The sequence below is a fragment of the Gadus macrocephalus genome, chromosome 4 (assembly GCF_031168955.1).
Source record: "Gadus macrocephalus chromosome 4, ASM3116895v1".
NCBI lineage: Eukaryota > Metazoa > Chordata > Actinopteri > Gadiformes > Gadidae > Gadus > Gadus macrocephalus.
Genome location: NC_082385.1, coordinates 555,384 through 575,701, shown reverse-complemented (window position 1 = coordinate 575,701; position 20,318 = coordinate 555,384). Strand labels below are relative to the sequence as shown.

The following is a 20,318-nucleotide window of genomic DNA, read 5'->3' as shown; positions in this document are numbered from 1 at the left end:
CGCTCGCTGGACCTGCTGGACTTCCTGGCCCACCTGCCGCTCTTCATCCTCATCCACCGCTCGATCGTGGCCAACCCGCTGGACGAGTCCAGCAAGCTGTGAGGGGGGGGGGGGGGGGGGGGGGGGGGTTGTCAAGGCAACGGCGTGGTGGTGAGGTCAGGGCTGCTGCTGCTGCTGCTGCTGTGGTCGTTTGGACGGCGGTTTGACCATCGAGAGAGGAGGGGGGGATTCGATGACGGTCGTGGGAATTGTGACGCAACTTCCCTTTCGCTTCACTCCCTGAAAACGACAATCTCTGATATTAAGTATTACATTATTTATTGGAGGTTTTTTTTTTTGAATAGACAGGAAATTAAAATAAAATGAAAAAGAAAAGAAGACGTACAGAGAGTCTGAGAGCAGATTGTAAAAAACCTAACAAAAAAACGGAAGTATTGATGTGATCATGGAAACATTCAAGTCCTAGAGTCAGAGTTGTGTTTTATCATACTGCATGTTAAGGACAGGAGAGCTTAAAATGAGTTTTATTTTTTCATAGGACATTTCTGACACGGGGGGGGTACTATTTCACTGATAGACATGCATAAGGTATAAGTTTGGGCGTTCAATCGTCTCCAGCAACTCCAACACATTGTAGGCTACACAGATCAAAGGATTTGAGGTTTTCTACCATGATTCCAGGAACTTCAGACCCCTCATAAACCTGTAGAACGCTATTGCGAAATAAACACAAAGTCCGCTGTCGAAATGTCGTCTTTTTTTTTGCAAGATGAATGATTCACGGAATCGCCGACAATATAGTCCGCGTTCCAGTTTACCGCAACCGCGCTTGCTCAGAATATAGGTTAATCAATACTTGCGCTCTGTAACTGTCACCGATGCTGATAGCGGGAGAAATACAGCAACAAAGTGGAGACAACCCTGATTTATTACGGTCCCCCGCGCGGGAGCGGACCCAGAGTTCAGCTTTGGCCAGGTGGGGCTTTCCCTTCCACTGCGCGCGCGCTGCACGCTCCTGGCCTCAGAGGGCCACGCGCCGGTTCAGCACCGTGTGTCGCCCCTCGACCGCTCACACATTCACTCATTAGACCAGGCACGCGCCATCGCCGTAAGGCTACACTACCTGCTGTCAAACTTCGTTTTCGTAGAGGAAAGAGAATTTCGTCACTTTGCAAAGCGCGTAAGATCAAAATGGGTTATATTGTAATGGTGAATATTTCTCAGAAAAATCGTAATATTTAAATTAGAAGCTTATTTTAATGTTTGTATTCGCTGAAATAAACCGAATAAACCCCGTTCGCCTATAGCCTACTGAATGGGCAACGTGCGACTACATTCATATATGGCTAAATTGTCAAATTCCCACACAGTTGTAGTCTATTAATGTAGGCGGTAAATGGCGTCTGAATGACACTTCCGATAGTCTGTGTGTGCTTTAATATTAGGGATGCGGTGGAATAAGCACTGATAGCAAACATTCTTTACCTATCATTGTATTTATTACTTGGCATAGGCCTATATTTCCAAATACTAATTAATTAAAGTAGGCCTATGTGCTGTTGGTCAATTGTGTGAATAGTCCATCTCAGACAACCTCTCAAAAAATATATTATAAATGTTTATAGAACTTTCTCATTGTTGATGTGCATGATGTTTTCTGATGTATAAACCATTTTTTTAATAACAGTGATTGAATAACGTAACCAACATTGCGCAACACAAACATGAGAGAGACTTTCACATGTTTTTTTTTTTAAGAAATTGTTTTATTCTCGGACTAGAGTGTAGAAAATATGGTTATTGGAAACTTTTTCTCAACACACGTTCAGGCCTATATGTGATGAATACGACAAAGCTTCAGGCAATGGTGCACAGAGACAGACGTAGGCAACAGGCATGTCGCCATTAGACGTTCTTTTTGGACAATAGCTGCATAACTTGATCATTGTGAACTCCGTGACATGATACACAATAGCATGTATTTTCGATATATGTATTGAATAAGACACATTGGTGCTAGAGTTAGACCGGGGTTATAAACCCCACCTCTTCGAGACTTCATCAAAAAGAATAGCCAGAGACAGAGGAAAAGTGTGACTATGTGACTATTGTCTAAAATAAAAATAGGCAAAGAGGTATTTAAGCCGCATAGCAATATATAGACACATATGTACAAAACAGTGTTTACAAAACATCTATAAATCTCTTTACATAGAAAAATAGTTTAATATACTTAGAAAAAAACGTTCGATATAGAATTTGTGTAGAATAAATCCGCGATTTGGAAGCATGTTATCACCGATAAACCTCCCAGAAGTTTAGGAAACAAGTTGGTACTCTTGGATTGGGTTTAGCATAGTTGAAAGAGCGACGTTTTAAATAAATGTTTTTGTTTTGCGTGCTGCTGTTGAACAAGAATTCACTCGATGACAATACGTTGTCTTTTTTTCAGGGGGGCTCGGAGCTTGGATTCCCTCCCTCCCCCCCGTCCTCCAAACACGCACACGCACACGCACACACACACACACACACACGCACACGCACACGCACACGCACACACGCTCCGGCGGAGAAAGTTCTCCCGCATCCTTTGGCGCTTCTCTGCGGCCCGATATCTGAGCCGGCCGGGGGGGGTTGCAGGCTGCGAGGCCGGGGTCTTCACTGGAGGTCTCCGCGGGGTTTGGTGAGGGTTATGCCGGACCAGAAGCCCACCAAAATCCCCCGCTACAAGTGCGTCTCCGTTCCGGGGAACGTCCACCCCTCTTCCGCTGGCCATCCCAAGCGCTGGATTCCAAAATGTCTAACATCTTGATCCATATTTCTGCGTAGACAAAATCATAAACACGTTAGTACGTAATTCACACACCGTTTTTCACACATACAGCGGAAGGACGTCAATTCAACCCTTGAACCCCGCATACATCACTCAAATCTCCAAGGTTGCGCTCACCATAGACGTCGTTCAGGCTCAGAACCAGCTGGTGAAATCCAGAAGCTCCTGCTCCTCTGGGCTGAGCGCGTCGTAGGAGCCCTCATCCGAGGAGTACGACGACACCGGTGACCCCGCCATGGAGTTCATGTCGTTGGAGTAGTTCTGCGACATGGCGGGCGAAAGCACGCCCGACTGGAACGCCGCGCTCACCGCGTCGTGCTCGTCCAGGAGCTGTTGTAGCGCACGGATGTACTCCACCGCGGACCGCAGCGTCTCCACCTTGCTCATCTTCTTGTTGGCCGCGCCGTTCGGTACGTGCTCGCGCAGGGTGGCGAAGCCGTTGTTGACCAGCTTCACGCGGTTGCGCTCGCGCTCGTTCCGACGCGCCACCGCGTGCGGCGTCGTCGCGGGCAGGCTGTATCCGAAGCCCGCGAAGTTGAGTCTGCGCTTGCAGCGGAGAAGCTCAGGCGAAGAGGACCGCTGCCGCTGCTTCTGATTGGACGCGGCGGACTTGCCGCTGCTCTGGCTGCTGGTCGGGCTGAGCTGCACGCTCTGTGCCGCGCTGGAGAAGAAGCACGCAGACGGGACGAACTGCTGCTGGCTGCTGATGCTGATCTCCATCTTGGCCGTGATGTCCATTGCGGGAAGAAAGTGATGAAGAAGAAAAAAAAAGTTGCGCAAACCAAAGTTGCAGGAAAAGTTTCAAAGTTTTCGGGTTGGGTTGGGCTCGCGCGTCCTGCTCGTGCCGTTCACGTGTGGCTTCTTTGCTCACTTTAGTTTTTTGTTTTGTTTTCAGTGTGGTGGGGCTCCTGCTCCGCACGCTTCTCAAGCTGCTCTGAATCCAAAGGGGAGACCCGCACGGCTTTTCAATACATCAGCGGTGCCCACGCGCTGCGGATGACCACGCCTCCTCCTCCTCCTCCTCCTCCTCCTCCTTCTCCTCCTCCTCCTCCTCTTCGCGCTCGTGTTCACCTATAAGGCGGCTCCTGTGCTGGTGCTCTGCGTGCGCCGGGCGCGTGTCACTTCAACCACTAAACAAACAAGCGCCAAAGCGCCTCCCTTTAGTATGCACCTATGGCCGCCGGCTCGTCGTGCTTTCTTGTTCTGAATGGAGATGGGTGCAAATGATGGGTGAATGCAGGGTGCTGATGGAGAGACCCCGGGCGGTTGGATTTTAAACCCGTTTCGGACAATAAAAAGCAGAACATAAGTAAATTAATAATTAAATCATAACTTCAAAAGGAATTTTGAAAAGGAATTCAGAGTAAGGACGTATAGGTGGATACACAAATTGGGGATTATATTGTTTCATCCAAATGGTATTTTGGTTTGTCGTTTATGGGGGGACTTTTGCACATTCTGCGTAACAACGTGGAAGGTGCGTCTGTGAGTTTACAGTGTGGTGCTGAAAGACAGCTCTCTCTCTCGTTCCCTCGCCGCCTCTCGCTAGCTGCTCAATTTCCCTCCTCGGACTATTTTCCAAGAAACGAAATACGGACAATACTACATAACAACAACGACAACCACAAAAATAACAACACTCAAAAGTGACTGAAGCTGTCGCTCTCCATCTCGGTGGTTCGGCCACTTAAATAACTTGTTGCTTTTTTTTTATTTTCATTCGACGCTTTCTGCTTTTTGTTTAACCCTGCCGAGCCGCGGAGGCAGCGTCCGGCTGTTTCTGCGCGCATGGGGCCGCCGCACAATGCCCCGCGCCGGCAGAAACACTGGGGCTTACATCGCGGAGGCGGAACGGATCAAGGATATATCTGTGGCCGGCCCGAGAGCGGACTGCATTGGGGAGACGCTTTGTGCATGATTCGATACACCCTATATTGTTACAGTACGGCCTCGTCGCGGTGTATCTCTTCAATCTTTGTTTTTTCTTTTCTTTCTCTTTTATAAAAAGTGACTGGAATTAAAAAAAAATACTTTAAAAAAAGGCGTCTTTCACTCTGGACAAAACGAAGTATACAGACCCTAACCCATTCTGTCTCAGTGCACTCTCCCCCCCCCCCCCCCCCTTTCCCCGTCCCCCCTCTCCCTCCACCTCCACCACCACCACCACCACCACCACCACCACCACCACCACCACCACCACCACCACCACCACCACCACAGACGCCTCTATCTATCGCTCTCCCTGGAAGAAGTTTAACAAATAATTGTGCAATTTTTCGACGCGGCACTCAAATGGGGGGTTTGCGTTTAAAAAAAGAACTGCCCCCATCAACTTTCCTTTCTTTTGCCTCCACTTTTCTGGCACAGCAAGAGCGTTTAGAAATGAAGCGTGGGTTCTATTCAAGCGCGCCCGCCCCCCCGCCTCCCGTCACCCCTCACCCCCTCACCCCTTTACTATCGCGAGGGGTTTCTGAAACGTATCCATGCCCCGTCCGTGCGGTTCCACAGCCCAATTAGCGCTTTGTAAAGACTTTTTTCTCCTCTCCCCCACTCCCCTCTTCCAGAGGCAAGGAGGGCGCTCACTTTATACTCGAGGATTTCCAGTCATAGCCGAGTGTAATAATTAATATGACATCTGGACGCCCGAGTTTCTATTCAAACTTCTTCTTTTTTTCAGTTTGGATGTCGCGGTGAGATAATAAAACAAAGCTGATAAGCGCTGGTTATAATCGCAGTTTGGGGCAGAGATTTAGTTTTTAATTTGTAAGCCATTAAAAATACATTATTTTCCTAGGAGAAAAAAGTATTGTTTATTTCTGTGGGTACGATTTTCTCCACAATGAGAGTGATTTTGCATAATACATAAATATTCTTAATACTAAGTGTTAATATTGTGATTCATTCTGCACTCATATGAACTTAATACCAAACAAAGGCGCCCACTCGGTTCAGTGGGCACAGAGTATCCTGACCTATCGGCGTAATTAGGTTAAGTTTCGGTTTCTATTTATAAAGTAGGCTAGATTGCATTGTTGGCTATAGGCTATTAGATTAGGACTATTTAAAAAAACTTAAAACCTGAAACAGTGCGACAGACATAAGCAAAATAATTAGGCCGGTATCTAAAGCGTAGCCTAGGCTATATCTTATATCTTAACTATCATGCTTGGTTCGATCTAGATTAAATAGCATGACATATAGCCTACTTAATATGTGTGTGTGTGTGTGTGTATGGTGACTAGAATTTACATAGACCTAACAGAGCTATGACTGTGCAGTAAACATAGCCTGCATTGAAAATATCCTTCCGTTTTCCACTAGGTAACTATACTTTAGCACCCTCTAGCGGCCAGTGGTAGAATCTCAGAAGACTAGTTGCATATCGTTAATGAGTCTGTGTGTGTGTGTGTGTGTGTGTGTGTGTGTGTGTGTGTGTGTGTGTGTGTGTGTGTGTGTGTGTGTGTGTGTGTGTGTGTGTGTGTGTGCGAGCGTGCGTGCGTGCGTGCGTGCGTGCGTGCGTGCGTGCGTGCGTGTGTGTGTGTGTGTGTGTGTGTGTGTGTGTGTGTGTGTGTTTGTGCGTTTACATTTCTACTTTTGTTTTGTTGGTTGCGCTGTTACTGTACCAAACTGAACATATTCTGTACATTATGTAGGCCTATTGTAATAAAGCATCGAACGGAAGGTGTGATAATTGTCAGTTGACAGAAACAGTGGAAAATATATTTTTGTGTGTTGGAGCGTTCCAAATACAGAGATCACAGAGTTATATTAAATTAAACACTGATATCATTCCACGAGAAACCGTTTAATCTTGTTCCTTTTGAAATCCGATAGGTCACTCGGAGTTGCTTGTTGAACGAACGTGAAAATGTTCTTCTACCTTGATTTCATGCATTAGCAAAGTTTCTAAAGATAACAATTATATATTTTAAGTTAAAGTTAGTTCATGAGTTTGGTTTATTTGTTTGGGTTTATGCATTTTGTATTCGTAAACCAGGACGATCTATCACACGCCCTCCTACTCAGACGATGGCGCTATGCACCGAAGCGGTTTGTTACCGCATTTAAAGTCTATAAGAAGAAGAAGAAGAAGAAGAGGCGGCCTGCTTCTGCACCTTTAGGTCACATGACATTGTTTACGGGAAGTACGGAACGCCAAGTCCGTCGTTTCCTCATGCATGTGTATATGTACTTCATGTGAATCATGCATTTCTTCTATTTTTTACTTTATATTGCCTGCATTTAGCGCCGATAATGTGAAAGTATGATTGTGCTGCCAGCCTTTTATTATTGTGCAGCATGAGATGGGAGCGGCTGTTTCAACAAAGTTGAAATAGTTTGCAACCGTGTCACTGGGTTTTCCTAATTTCAAGCGACATCAGGATTCTCTCAATAACAATGAGGTCGTTGAATTTCGTCCAGCGTGTGAGTTTGGATTTCACGGGTACTCTGTTTCCTCATGCGATTTGTCTGGGAGATGCAGACAACGATACGGTACTTTTCAAGATTTATCTTCTTACGATGTGGGTTAACTGATGCGCAAACCACTCTTCTTCTTTTTTAAAAGCTTGGGTCAACTTACTGACTGTTCCTCTCTCTCCACCACCTACAGTTGAACGAGCTTGTCGTGGGAGACACCAGTGGGAAGTTACTGATATACAAAAATGACGTCTCCAAACCCTGGATGACAAGAACCTGTGTCGGCATGGTCAGTAAAGCGTCTAAACCAAACTAGAGGGATCCCTCTTACATGTGCCTTCTCAATTGTATTTCCTATATAGTTAGAGTATGTCCTTACATTTAAGAGGGCTAAGGTTTAAGGACTGTGGTAAGTTGTGTCCTGTGAAGCCCTTTGAGACGAGCTGTGGACTAACCAAATACAATTGCTTGACTAAACATTCCCCCATGCGCTATTCTTCCTATGTAGCTCACATGTGTTGCCGTTGGAGACGTATGCAACAAAGGAAAGGTGAGTTCTCCTTCATCACCTGCCCAAACCCAAAACACATCCTTCTCAATACCGGAACAGAGACGTTATTTCTATTTTCCCTGGCAGAACTTTGTGGTCGCGGTCAGCGCCGAGGGCTGGTTCCACCTGTTCGACATGACCGCCGCCGCCTCGGGGAAAGCCGACTCCGTCAGCCAGCACGAGTCCCTGTGCTTCGACGACCAGAAACCCTGCTTCACCCAACACATCCCCGCCAACACCAAGGTCCTCCTCATCAGCGACATCGGTAGGCCCGGGCCGCGGGGTTGAGTACATCCTAACCCTCACTACTCACATCCTAACCCCACTACTCACATCCTAACCCCCACTACTCACATCCTAACCCCACTACTCACATCCTAGCCCCACTACTCAGTACATCCTAACCCTCACTACTCAGTACATCCTAACCCCCACTACTCACATCCTAACCCCCACTACTCACATCCTAACCCCACTACTCACTACATCCTAACCCCCACTACTCACATCCTAACCCCCACTACTCACATCCTAACCCCACTACTCACATCCTAACCCCCACTACTCACACCCACTACTCACATCCTAACCCTCACTACTCAGTACATCCTAACCCCACTACTCACATCCTAACCCCCACTACTCACATCCTAACCCCACTACTCACTACATCCTAACCCCCACTACTCACATCCTAACCCCCACTACTCACATCCTAACCCCACTACTCACATCCTAACCCCACTACTCAGTACATCCTAACCCTCACTACTCAGTACATCCTAACCCCACTACTCACTACATCCTAACCCTCACTACTCACATCCTAACCCCCACTACTCACATCCTAACCCCCACTACTCACATCCTAACCCCACTACTCACATCCTAACCCCACTACTCACATCCTAACCCCCACTACTCACATCCTAACCCCACTACTCAGTACATCCTAACCCCACTACTCACATCCTAACCCCACTACTCAGTACATCCTAACCCTCACTACTCAGTACATCCTAACCCTCACTACTCAGTACATCCTAACCCCACTACTCACTACATCCTAACCCTCACTACTCACATCCTAACCCCCACTACTCACATCCTAACCCCCACTACTCACATCCTAACCCCCACTACTCACATCCTAACCCCACTACTCACATCCTAACCCCACTACTCACATCCTAACCCCACTACTCAGTGCATCCTAACCCTCACTACTCAGTACATCCTAACCCTCACTACTCACATCCTAACCCCCACTACTCACATCCTAACCCCCACTACTCACATCCTAACTCCCACTACTCACATCCTAACCCCACTACTCAGTACATCCTAACCCCACTACTCACATCCTAACCCCACTACTCAGTACATCCTAACCCTCACTACTCAGTACATCCTAACCCTCACTACTCAGTACATCCTAACCCCACTACTCACTACATCCTAACCCTCACTACTCACATCCTAACCCCCACTACTCACATCCTAACCCCCACTACTCACATCCTAACCCCACTACTCACATCCTAACCCCACTACTCACATCCTAACCCCACTACTCACATCCTAACCCCACTACTCAGTGCATCCTAACCCTCACTACTCAGTACATCCTAACCCTCACTACTCACATCCTAACCCCCACTACTCACATCCTAACCCCCACTACTCACATCCTAACCCCCACTACTCACATCCTAACCCCACTACTCAGTACATCCTAACCCTCACTACTCAGTACATCCTAACCCCACTACTCACATCCTAACCCCACGACTCACATCCTAACCCCCACTACTCACATCCTAACCCCACTACTCAGTACATCCTAACCCTCACTACTCACATCCTAACCCCACTACTCAGTGCATCCTAACCCCACTACTCACATCCTAACCCCCACTACTCACATCCTAACCCCCACTACTCACATCCTAACCCCACTACTCAGTACATCCTAACCCTCACTACTCACATCCTAACCCCACTACTCAGTGCATCCTAACCCCACTACTCACATCCTAACCTCACTACTCACATCCTAACCCCCACTACTCACATCCTAACCCCACTACTCAGTGCATCCTAACCCCACTACTCACATCCTAACCCCCACTACTCACATCCTAACCCCACTACTCAGTGCATCCTAACCCTCACTACTCAGTACATCCTAACCCTCACTACTCAGTACATCCTAACCCTCACTACTCGGTACATCCTAACCCTCACTACTCTCTCACCGCGTAGAGACACACATCAAGTTAAAATACTTAATGTTGTTGTTCAGGGTGGTCCCTATCTGCGCCCACATCAAGTGATCTGGATTTAATCTAAGCACTTATTGTACGTTGTACGTCCTGGCACTTAATAATAGTACTTAGCATTGTGTAACATCTTTCCTAGCTATCTTTGTTGCATACGGGGAATGGGTTAACTATATTGACTACTTTCTACGGATACCTTTCCTGTACTGTCTGCAATACCCTTCTTGTCTTTCTTCTGACAAATATACTTTCTCAGCCTATGTCGCTTCGGATAAAAGCTTCTGCTGAATGCCCTGAATGTAAATGTGATGATCGTATCCTCCCAAAGCCATCAGAATAACCCAACCCAGTCTCACGGAAACACGTGACACTGTCACGTCACGTCATTTAATCTATTCATTCGTGATCTTGGACACGTAATTAATTTTTTTCCGTGCCAAAAGCACAAATTTCAAACTCATTCTAAAAAGAACAGATGAAGCAGCTACCTTTTTTTTTCAGTCGCGGTTTGCCTGCAGAGCAGCGCACCTGCATTAAATATATCCGTGAATTGTCACAATATCCCAGAATCAAAGGTGAAAGTAGAAACGGGTGGCCCTAAAGCTGTCATATTGTTAAAAAAATGTGTTTTTTGGCACGAAAAAAATTGAAATGACGTGTCCCAGATCAGGAATGAATAGATGAAATAGATGAACCCCAGTCCTGCGCTCACGTCCCTAACGAGGAGGCCGTGTTTGGGGTCCGGGGGCAGACGGGGACGGCCGCTGGGAGCTGGTGGTGGGCTACACGGACCGCGTGGTGCGGGCCTTCCGCTGGGAGGAGCCAGCGGACGCCTCTGACCTGGGGTCAGGCCAGCTCGTCCTGCTCAAGAAGTGGCTGCTGGAGGGACAGGTGTGTGTGTGTGTGTGTGTGTGTGTGTGTGTGTGTGTGTGTGTGTGTGTGTGTGTGTGTGTGTGTGTGTGTGTGTGTGTGTGTGTGTGTGTGTGTGTGTGGGGCTTTGGCGACCAAAACGCGGATGTGTGAATCGGCGTCGGATAACGTGGATGAGGGGTTGGTTTTACCGGTTGGGTTGGGTTTAGCATCCTTTGAAATAATGCTCACTCACTAATAATTAATAATAATATACGAAACAAGCGATGTGACGGCGGCGGTCCGTTTGCCCTTTGGTCTGTGCAGGTGGACAGTCTGTCGGTGAACCCGGGGAACGAGGGCCTCCCGGAGCTGATGGTGTCGCAGCCCGGCTGCGGCTACGCCATCCTGCTCTGCTCCTGGGCCACGCAGGCCCCCCCCGCCGCAGCCGGGGACCCCCCCCCAGCCGCCGGGGGGGACGGCAGCGGGGGGACGGCCGTCTCCACACCCGGCAGGTGCAAAGACCGATGTTTCGTTTGTTTGATCTTCTAACCTCATCTGCGTTTTATGAGTCATAACAAGTCTTTGATTATTTAGTTTTTTTACTGTTTTATTATATTACCTCCGTGTAAGGTTTCCTTCAGTGTTTGGTAAAGCGCTATACTGTAAAAGGTATTATAGAGTATTTATTTGTGGTGGGCCGTTATCGGCGTTAACGGGTGCGTTAACGCAAAACTTTTATCGCGCGATAAAAAAAATATCGCCGTTAATCTATTTTCAAACACTTGGACCCATCACGTGACTGAACTAACCAATCGGAAGCAAAAATTTATTATTTTTGCCGTTGCCATTTTAATCTAGATTAATTTTGGAATTAATCTAGATTAAAAAAATTATCTATGCGCACCACTAGTATATATACATATATAACACTTTTACTGCATAGGAGGAACTCTTGTAGTTGTTTTTATTGCGGTGGTCTACCTGTAAAACAAAGGTACGATGTTTTATAGTTTGGGACGGTTGTATTTATTTGAGTTTGTGTTGTTTTTCTTGCAGCCCCAGGGATGTAATCCTGCATCTGACCACCGGGCGGATCCACAACAAGAACGTCTCCACTCACCTGATCGGCAGCATTAGCAGAGGTAGGCTTCCACATTCAACGGACCACAACGGACCAAATTTTGTATCATATTACACAAAAAAAAGTTATAATTGTCCGTTAGTGTGTTTATAATATTGTGCTTTATTTATCAGTATATAATATCGATAAATAATATAATTATCTTTTATATAATATAATATTGTGCCTTATTTATATTTATTAGGTTCAAAGGAGGAATCTTCCAAATGTGGGCTCTTCGCCATGTGCACTCTAGATGGTAAGTTAAAAAGTAATAAACAAGCTTATTGAGCCCGGGCCAGGTGGACATCTCTGCAGGGAGCTGTTTCGCGGTGTAACGCCCAAATAAAACTTTACGACATCTCTAGCTATCTTTACACGAGCATCCCCTTGTTGACACGATAAAGGGACGCTCCGCTGTGGTGTTTATAGCTGTTTTCATCAACCCTTCATCGTTGTGTCCCAGGCGGTCGAAATGAGGCGGTAAACCAAACAAAAAAGTGCTGAGTCATCCTCGTCTGCATGAGAGCGATAGCAGAGGCAGATAGAAGTTCGGCTACATTTCTATCGAGTTGCTAACTAGGCTGGCATCTCTTTTTCACTAATAAACTAATGACTGTTGTGAAGAAACGACAAGCTTTGAATCACTACCCCTACACAATAGTATTTGCCGTAGTTAGTTGCTGTACCACCGCACGTATCATAAAATAAATATCATAAAATGCAGCATGGCTTTCCACCTGCACCCTCCTTTTTAAGATACCTTTTTTATTCAGTTTATTAGTGTGTGTCTACCCACCCCCTGTGAAATACTTTTACTAGGTCTGGGATTCGAATGTCCTCAATTAATGCCGCTGTCTCGTTTGAATTGGCCTCTCAGGATTAATATAAATATAGGAAAAACATTTGAGGAGAATAACGACTCCAGTGCAGTTTGAACACCTACGGCGATATTCTGCCATGTTCTATCAACCGTAACCCCCCTCCCGGGCTGGTTGCCATGGTGACCTCATCGCCCTGTTCCCGTGCTGGTTGCCATGGTGACCGCATCCCCCTGTTCCCGTGCTGGCGTGTGCTAGGAACCCTGAAGTTGATGGACAGCTCGGAGCAGCTGCGGTGGTCCGTCCAGGTGGACCACCAGCTCTTTGCCCTGCAGAAGCTGGACGTTACCGTGAGTCTGACACGCGATGTAACTAACAAAGATGTAACTAACCATCTCGTAGTTGGAGGCGGAGCGCAAGAGAGTATGCGCACACATTTTTTTCATGTCCCTTTACGGGTTCCGTATTAAATAAAGTATATTATTAAGAATTTTTTGGTATTTATTTGAGATACACTATGGTTTTTATTAATCGAGCAACAGAAAAAAAAAATAAACGTCCAATTGGTCATTAGATTAGTCGACTAATCGATAAAATAATCACCCGATTAATCGTTTGATAAATAATCGTTTACCCCCAGCCTTAACACACACACACACCCCTAGAAGCCCACACACACACACACACACACACACACACACACACACACACACACACACACACACACACACACACACACACACACACACACACACACACACACACACACACACACACACACCTCTCTCTATTTTCACAAGCTAAACCAGTAGAGTGCAGACAGTGGGGAACTCACCCAGACCTGTGTTTGTGTGTTTCTCCAGGGGGACGGGAGGGAGGAGGTGGTGGCGTGTGCCTGGGACGGGCAGACCTACATCATCGACCACCACCGCACGGTGGTGCGCTTCCAGTTCGAGGAGAACGTCAACGCCTTCTGCGCCGGTGAGGGAGGGGGGCTGACCTTAGTCTGTGCCTTTTGGATTTTTCTGTCTTTCATCGTGAACAATGTCTAAATAATTATTTGAGAGGATTTTTTTTTGAATAATATTATTTTGTTGTCAATCGTCTTAATCTTTCCGTTGCAACGTGTTTGTTTTCAGTATATATATACTTTTGCAGTTCTCCGAGTGTCACCATCGAATAGCAATAACAACTGAGCTTTATAATTCAAAACCTGCACTAAACCGACTCCACCGCTAGATGGCAGTGTTGAGCTATTGCCGTCGCCGCCGCTCTTACGTTTCTCCTTCCCGTCAATCAAAACGTGCGACGATGCTGGTATTGTAGAGACATTTCTCTGCGTCTGTGTTCGAATTGAGAACATGAACCATCCGGTGCACTCTGAGTCGCGCCAGCCCCGCTTCACGTGTGACGGGTTCGGGCCCCGGGCCTGCGCCGATTACTCCATTCGGCGGCTTCATGTCCTCCATGCACTCAATCGCATGTTAGTGCGCACGTTAGTTTTTATTTGGATGTGAGCTGAACTGTCGCACCTTCCTGTCAGTTGTTTTGCAATGAATATACTGCGGCGAGCAGCACAGGAAGGGGGCGACGGGAGGCCAGGTTCAGCCGTGCCGTTCCGCGCCCCCTACGCCGCACGACACCGGAACACTGCGCCCAACAAACGAACATAACACTCACAATTACGTGGCAACAATAATACACAACAAGACAACACACAACTACACACCAACAACGAACAACCCCAAACCATTACCCCCACTTAACCTAACAACCATGAAGAACTCAGGAGGGTCCCCGAAACGGACCGAACCCCTGGAACAGCAGAGCCCCCAGAATCCTGAACGCACCGCCGTCCACACCCGTGGGCGCCACAATATATTATTTGGCCGTTCTGAGACGTCTCTATTGGATATCAATACGTTTATGGAGATGAAGGGCGTTCACAGGAGGTTTAAGTGGCTACGGCGCGAACGACATGCCCATGGTGTTGTGACTTATGTTTTCTCATTTTCACATCCAAGACACACAAACTGGCGTGTATACTATTTATTTTTTGGGTCGTGCTAGAAAACATGTACATGTACGCGCTATATAGTTAGGGTGATGGAGATTAGTGTGAGTTGCTTTTATAGGTTAGGTTATGGGCCAAGCTTTTTACCGCTATGGTAAGGTTATTTAAGGCGAGAGTTTGGTTTTACGTCGTAGAGACAAAAGGACACAGTGAGGTGCTTGGTTCCACTTCAACATCTGCAACCCGTCGGTAGGCTTCTCTGAGCGCGAAGACCAACCCCAACGTGCTCCTGAATCCCATGTAGCCACAGTCTCTGTCTTCGGATACAAGTGTCTGCTACATAACAAAAATACTAGTGCTGTCAAGCGATACAAATATTGAATCGCGATTAATCGCATTAATGTCATAGTTAACTCATGCAATTTTTTTTCCTATGCTAAATATCCCTTGATTTCATTCTCCCATTAATTGTTCTCATTTTAATGCTCTTATCAACATGGAGAAGTGCATCGGCTTGCCTTGCGCAAATGTTTTTTTATTGATAACAACATTGGCATATACTGATCAAAACAGGACAATACAAAAGAAAAGCCTATAATGCAATTAAACGATGAACATACAAACATACTGCCTTGAACATAGCAGTCAGGCTACTGCTTCTGTGTTTTGAGCCAAGGAAATAAATAAAACGCCGGCTTGCGTTAACGCCGTTAATAACACGTTTAACTGACAGCACTAAAAAATTGAAATGCGTCATGGATAAGACAGATTGGGCAGAGTTTAGGTAAAACATGAATCATCATATTTCTCATATTCACACATCCGGTTTGTTTGTTTGTTTCACGGTGCAGGGCAGTACACGTGTAAGGAGGGCCGGAACAGTCCGTGCCTGGTGTACGTCGGCTTCAACCACAAGATCTACGTCTACTGGCGGGTGGGGTTGGAGCGCATGGAGCCCACCAACCTGCTGCGCCTCCTGGAGCAGAGGCCCGCCTTCCAGGGCCTGCTGCAGCAGCTGGGGCTGGGTGAGTGGCGCGCCCCCGGGCCAATCAGGAGGCCTCGCCAAGCGCAGGCGCGTGGTTAGGCCTGGGCCTTCGAGGCTTTAGCCCCGGATAGCGTAATAATGATAAGTAGCCCCGTAGGGGATACTTCTTTGTGGTTGCATTGCCAGCAGCCACAGATGCAACATTGTAGCCGGTGAAAACCGCAACATTCTCCATTTATGGGCAGATTTAGAATAATTTGTTGCAAAATGTTGCACATTTGATTCTCTATGAATAGCGCATCACGTCGGTATTGCGGTTTAGTGCTGCTCTAGTTTGCACAGATTCAGGAGACCCGCAGTGAATTCAACCCGGTCCACTTGACATCGGTGTCTATTTGGCTACAGGCTTTTTCTAATGACTCCTTTTGGCTGCTGCTGTAGCCTATGGTGCACTTTCCTATCCTCAATGTAAACATGAACCTACTCAGTAGGCCTGCCCCGACCTGAGTCAGACATGACGACTGGTCTTTCCTTTCCTTCTCAAACTACGTTACAGTTGCATATTTCATCAGCCCGATTTTTCAAATTTTCCCGGGGGAGAAACACCCAAACCCCCGTTTTAAAAGGACTCTAACTTCTGGGCTACAGCCCCGAATGTTTTCAATTGCTAGCGACGCTCCTGGCCTCGCCTGCAGAGAGGTCGTTCATGTGCAACGGCTTTGATTATCATCCTCCTAAACACAAGCCTTCTTTGCGGGGAAACCCTGTACCAGTTCAAAAATAATATTTTCCTTGAAATACTGAATGTATGACTTCAGTATGACTGCTCGAGATCTCTCCTGTCCTGAATGATGCAACACAATTTTATATCATTTTAATTTGCCCATGCGAGTTCCTTGAGATGAAAGAATCTCTTGGTTTAATAGAAGCCCTACATCAATGAAAGAGGATCCGATCAAGCAGCTGTGCTTGTTTACAAAGCGGCTGCTTTGCATTTCTCAACGGTCTCCTCTTTTCGGTCTCCTATCAATTCCAATAAACCCATTTTTTGTTTTCAATTGCCAAAGCTTTCCCTGCGCGGTCAGGGGCTGATGCCAAACGGCTTGGCTGAAAGTAAAACATTAATGAGTTTTGGTTTCGTTAGCGTCCCCCTGGCGACCCCTCAGGCCCTAGCCGGTACTGCAGCATCGCAGTGGAAGCCCTTAAGTGTGTGGCGTTCCCATGGTGATTCAGGGAATCGTTTTCACCGTGCAGGATAATTGGAATCTTGTTTTTTGTTTTCTTTCTGCTCTTGGGTGGAGGTCTGAAATGTGTTTTGCATATTGATGCAAAGTTGGAGAGACAGAGACAGACAGGTGGGCAGGCCACCCAATCAAATCAATCGGACTGAATCTATTGATTGGTAATCTTAACACCGGAATGTGACGGCCACAGATGAAACGGTTTCTCCCTCTTCTTTTGCCAGGGCATTAACTGCTGGATGGAAAGAGAATTTCAACCGATGACCAAAAATGCCATCGCTACCTTTGGGTTAATTAAAATGTATCCCCTGTCTCCCACACACCCACACACCTGGAGGGAGGGGGGCACACACCTGGAGGGAGGGGGGGCACACACCTGGAGGGAGGGGGGGCACACACCTGGAGGGAGGGGGGGCACACACCTGGAGGGAGGGGGGCACACACCTGGAGGGAGGGGGGGCACACACCTGGAGGGAGGGGGGGCACACACCTGGAGGGAGGGAGGCACACACCTGGAGGGAGGGGGGGCACACACCTGGAGGGAGGGAGGCACACACCTGGAGGGAGGGAGGCACACACCTGGAGGGAGGGGGGGCACACACCTGGAGGGAGGGAGGCACACACCTGGAGGGAGGGGGGCCCTGTGAGTCATGGAGGGAGGGGGGCCCTGTGAGTCATGGAGGGCTTCAAGGGGCGTCTTCTAAATGGCCGTCCTCCTGGCTGTAATGTGTGTAAATCTGCCGGTCGCTGGACTGGGCTGAGCAGAGAAATGTTTTGAAAATGAATCCTCTGTCCTCCGGTGGGGGTGAGAGACATTCTCATTTGCCTCACTCTCTCTCTCTCTCGCTCTGTCTCTGACTCTGACTCTGTCTCTCTCTCTCTCTCCGTCTCTCTCTCGCTCTCTTACGTCTCACACTCTCACTCAGTTCCTCTTCAACTAAAACACACTGTAGACAGGCAGTCAGACAGGCCGACAGACAGACAGACAGGCAGACAGACAGGCCGACAGACAGACAGACAGACAGACAGGCAGACAGACAGGCCGACAGACAGACAGACGGGCATTCTGTCCTCAGGGACCTCCTAAGTTCTAGACACACCCCGGTCCGACCCAACCACCCACTGCCAGCCTGAGCCCACCGAGCTGCATCCCATAATAGTCGACCGCAGTCGCCGTCTGCGTGGTGCGTCGTGACGACCGGGTTATCGATGTGTCGATACGGCTGGATTTAAATAAAATCAAAAGGCCTTAAAACTCATTTACATACGAAAATATGTTTTCAATTGTTTTACCTCTCCTGTTTTACTGTCTGTCTATTTCTGGAGGCCCAGGTAAACACATTACCTGGGGGTCGTTGGATGGATGGCGTACCTTCTCTGTCCAGGCAGGCAGAGGGTAGGGCTCAGGGCAGCCGTCGTGCAGACCCGTCACCCCCGGGTCGTTAACCGTGGAACTAAAATGAATCGAGGGACAGAGAGTTCAGACAGAAGATACAAGGTGGTGCTTCCTGTCGCTACAGCTAAGCTACGTGTAAACGCGCATGCTAGGCGAGCTATCAAATAGTTTGCGTTTGAGAGCAAACCAATCAAAGTCCAATATTAAGTAGAGGTAAAATGTGTTTTGTGTGGACGTACTCATCGGCAAACAGGATTCAAGTTGTGAGGTTTGGTTTTTCGAAAACTAATTTGTGTTTCTGTTCGAGGTCAGACCGTTTTGCATTCTCATGAATACTCATTCATACACCATGTTTTCAAAGCGCGTTATTTCACAGAAGCTGTGCATAAGTTAAATCGTTCAAGGTTCTACCCTCTAAGAGCCTTGAGGTGCTCAGAGATAATTCAGAGTTATTCCGACGGGAGGCTTGACGTTCAACCCGAACCATCGCAGGTAAACGAAAGTCGCAAGTGGTCGCTCCTCACAGCACCACAGGGTTCTCTCCGAGCTCACGTCTCCGTCGTTTGGTTCTCCCCCCCGCAGACGGAAAGGACCCGGCAGCCGTCAGGAAGCTGGTGGCAGACGTCCTCTACAAAGACGGCGCCGTCCAAACGCCGTGACGCGCCATCACGGAGGCCGGCTGTTCGGACACGCGCCCCCTCACGGCCGTTCATGTAAATACTAATTCAATGTCTGCCAATAAATACCTCTGCATTCTCCCCCCAACGTAGTCGCGCTCGTCATTTGAACCATCCACGAGAAACATCAATTCAAGATGTCGGCCTCCTGAAAACCACCTTAAACCCGAGGTAGCATTGGGATATTATATACTGTATCATTATTATTCAGTGTACAGCCTTATTGAATGCTGATGGCTTATATACCTTGCTGCATGGTTTATTGTGTCTGTAAAGTGCCCCTTTGTCATCCATTCCTCTGTTGTATGTATAGTGTTTTAATCCATGTGACAGATTGTTATGTAATATTAATGCTTGCATAGCGGAGGAGTTGGTTACATAACATGGAAGATCTATGATAAGACCATCTTAACGTGTGTGTGTGTGTGTGTGTGTGTGTGTGTGTGTGTGTGTGTGTGTGTGTGTGTGTGTGTGTGTGTGTGTGTGTGTGTGTGTGTGTGTGTGTGTGTGTGTGTGTGTGTGTGTGTGTGTGTGTTTCTCTGAATGATGCAATATTAATCAGTTGTGAGGGTGTCCCCCTTTTTATCGATTTATTTACATATTTATTAGACGCACACACTCCACCTGAGCTTCCACACCCTGTGACACACACTCATGCTCTGAGATGTGATGGACCTAATGACGGTAATTGGTCATTTACATTTTGATGGTTTCTGCGCACCAGAATAATTACTAGCAGGAGTGGCTGCCACGCGGGCCCTGGTGTAACGAGTGCGCCCTTATAAGTCTCCGTTCCCGTACAGTCGATTCAGGAGTGCATTTTTCCATGCCCATGAATGGTCACGCCGACCGCCGTCTCTAGGAACTCTGGGGATCGTTTTGAACCCTTATCTTCTTGGCTTGTCGTGTGTGTGTGTGTGTGTGTGTGTGTGTGTGTGTGTGTGTGTGTGTGTGTGTGTGTGTGTGTGTGTGTGTGTGTGTGTGTGTGTGTGTGTGTGTGTGTGTGTGTGTGTGTGTGTGTGTGTGTGTGTGTGTGTTTTGTATTCGTTTTTATTGAATGTTTGAAAAACAAGTCCCAAGCTCACTGCAGTTCATAAAACAAAAATGCACGTTGGTTCATGCGTGGAT

The 20,318-nt window shown here is 47.4% G+C and overlaps 3 protein-coding genes across 3 annotated transcripts in view; 1 reads left to right on the top strand and 2 right to left on the bottom strand.

The window, feature by feature from the left end:
* The window catches only part of pah (phenylalanine hydroxylase), a 13,378-nt gene extending 10,602 nt beyond the window's left edge, over positions 1–2,776 (bottom strand). Inside the window, exon 1 of the mRNA XM_060051028.1 lies at positions 2,561–2,776. Coding sequence (XP_059907011.1) covers positions 2,561–2,776 — 216 coding nt within the window. The remainder of the gene's footprint in view (positions 1–2,560) is intronic.
* ascl1a (achaete-scute family bHLH transcription factor 1a) lies at positions 1,738–3,836 on the bottom strand. Its single transcript, XM_060048530.1, has 2 exons — positions 2,951–3,836; positions 1,738–2,821 (listed from the first exon to the last, which is right to left on the bottom strand). The coding sequence occupies exon 1, from the start codon at positions 3,569–3,571 to the stop codon at positions 2,969–2,971; it is 603 nt and encodes a 200-aa protein (XP_059904513.1). The 5' UTR covers positions 3,572–3,836; the 3' UTR covers positions 1,738–2,821; positions 2,951–2,968.
* Positions 3,837–6,946: 3,110 nt separating this feature from the next.
* Positions 6,947–19,278, top strand: itfg2 (integrin alpha FG-GAP repeat containing 2). The gene is made up of 12 exons (XM_060048513.1): positions 6,947–7,327; positions 7,446–7,541; positions 7,761–7,802; positions 7,890–8,067; positions 10,836–10,975; positions 11,261–11,448; positions 11,993–12,078; positions 12,262–12,315; positions 13,136–13,227; positions 13,741–13,858; positions 15,743–15,916; positions 19,096–19,278. The coding sequence occupies exons 1-12, from the start codon at positions 7,232–7,234 to the stop codon at positions 19,170–19,172; spliced, it is 1,341 nt and encodes a 446-aa protein (XP_059904496.1). The 5' UTR covers positions 6,947–7,231; the 3' UTR covers positions 19,173–19,278.
* The last annotated feature ends 1,040 nt before the right edge of the window (positions 19,279–20,318 follow it).

Excerpts from the sequence above, each read along its gene's own strand:
- ascl1a (XM_060048530.1), bottom strand. The coding sequence starts at position 3,571 with ATGGACATCACGGCCAAGATGGAGATCAGCATCAGCAGCCAGCAGCAG.
- itfg2 (XM_060048513.1), top strand. The coding sequence starts at position 7,232 with ATGAGGTCGTTGAATTTCGTCCAGCGTGTGAGTTTGGATTTCACGGGT. Across the intron at positions 7,803-7,889 it reads ACGTATGCAACAAAGGAAAG|AACTTTGTGGTCGCGGTCAG; the intron begins GTGAGTTCTCCT and ends TTTCCCTGGCAG. Across the intron at positions 13,228-13,740 it reads TGCAGAAGCTGGACGTTACC|GGGGACGGGAGGGAGGAGGT; the intron begins GTGAGTCTGACA and ends GTGTTTCTCCAG.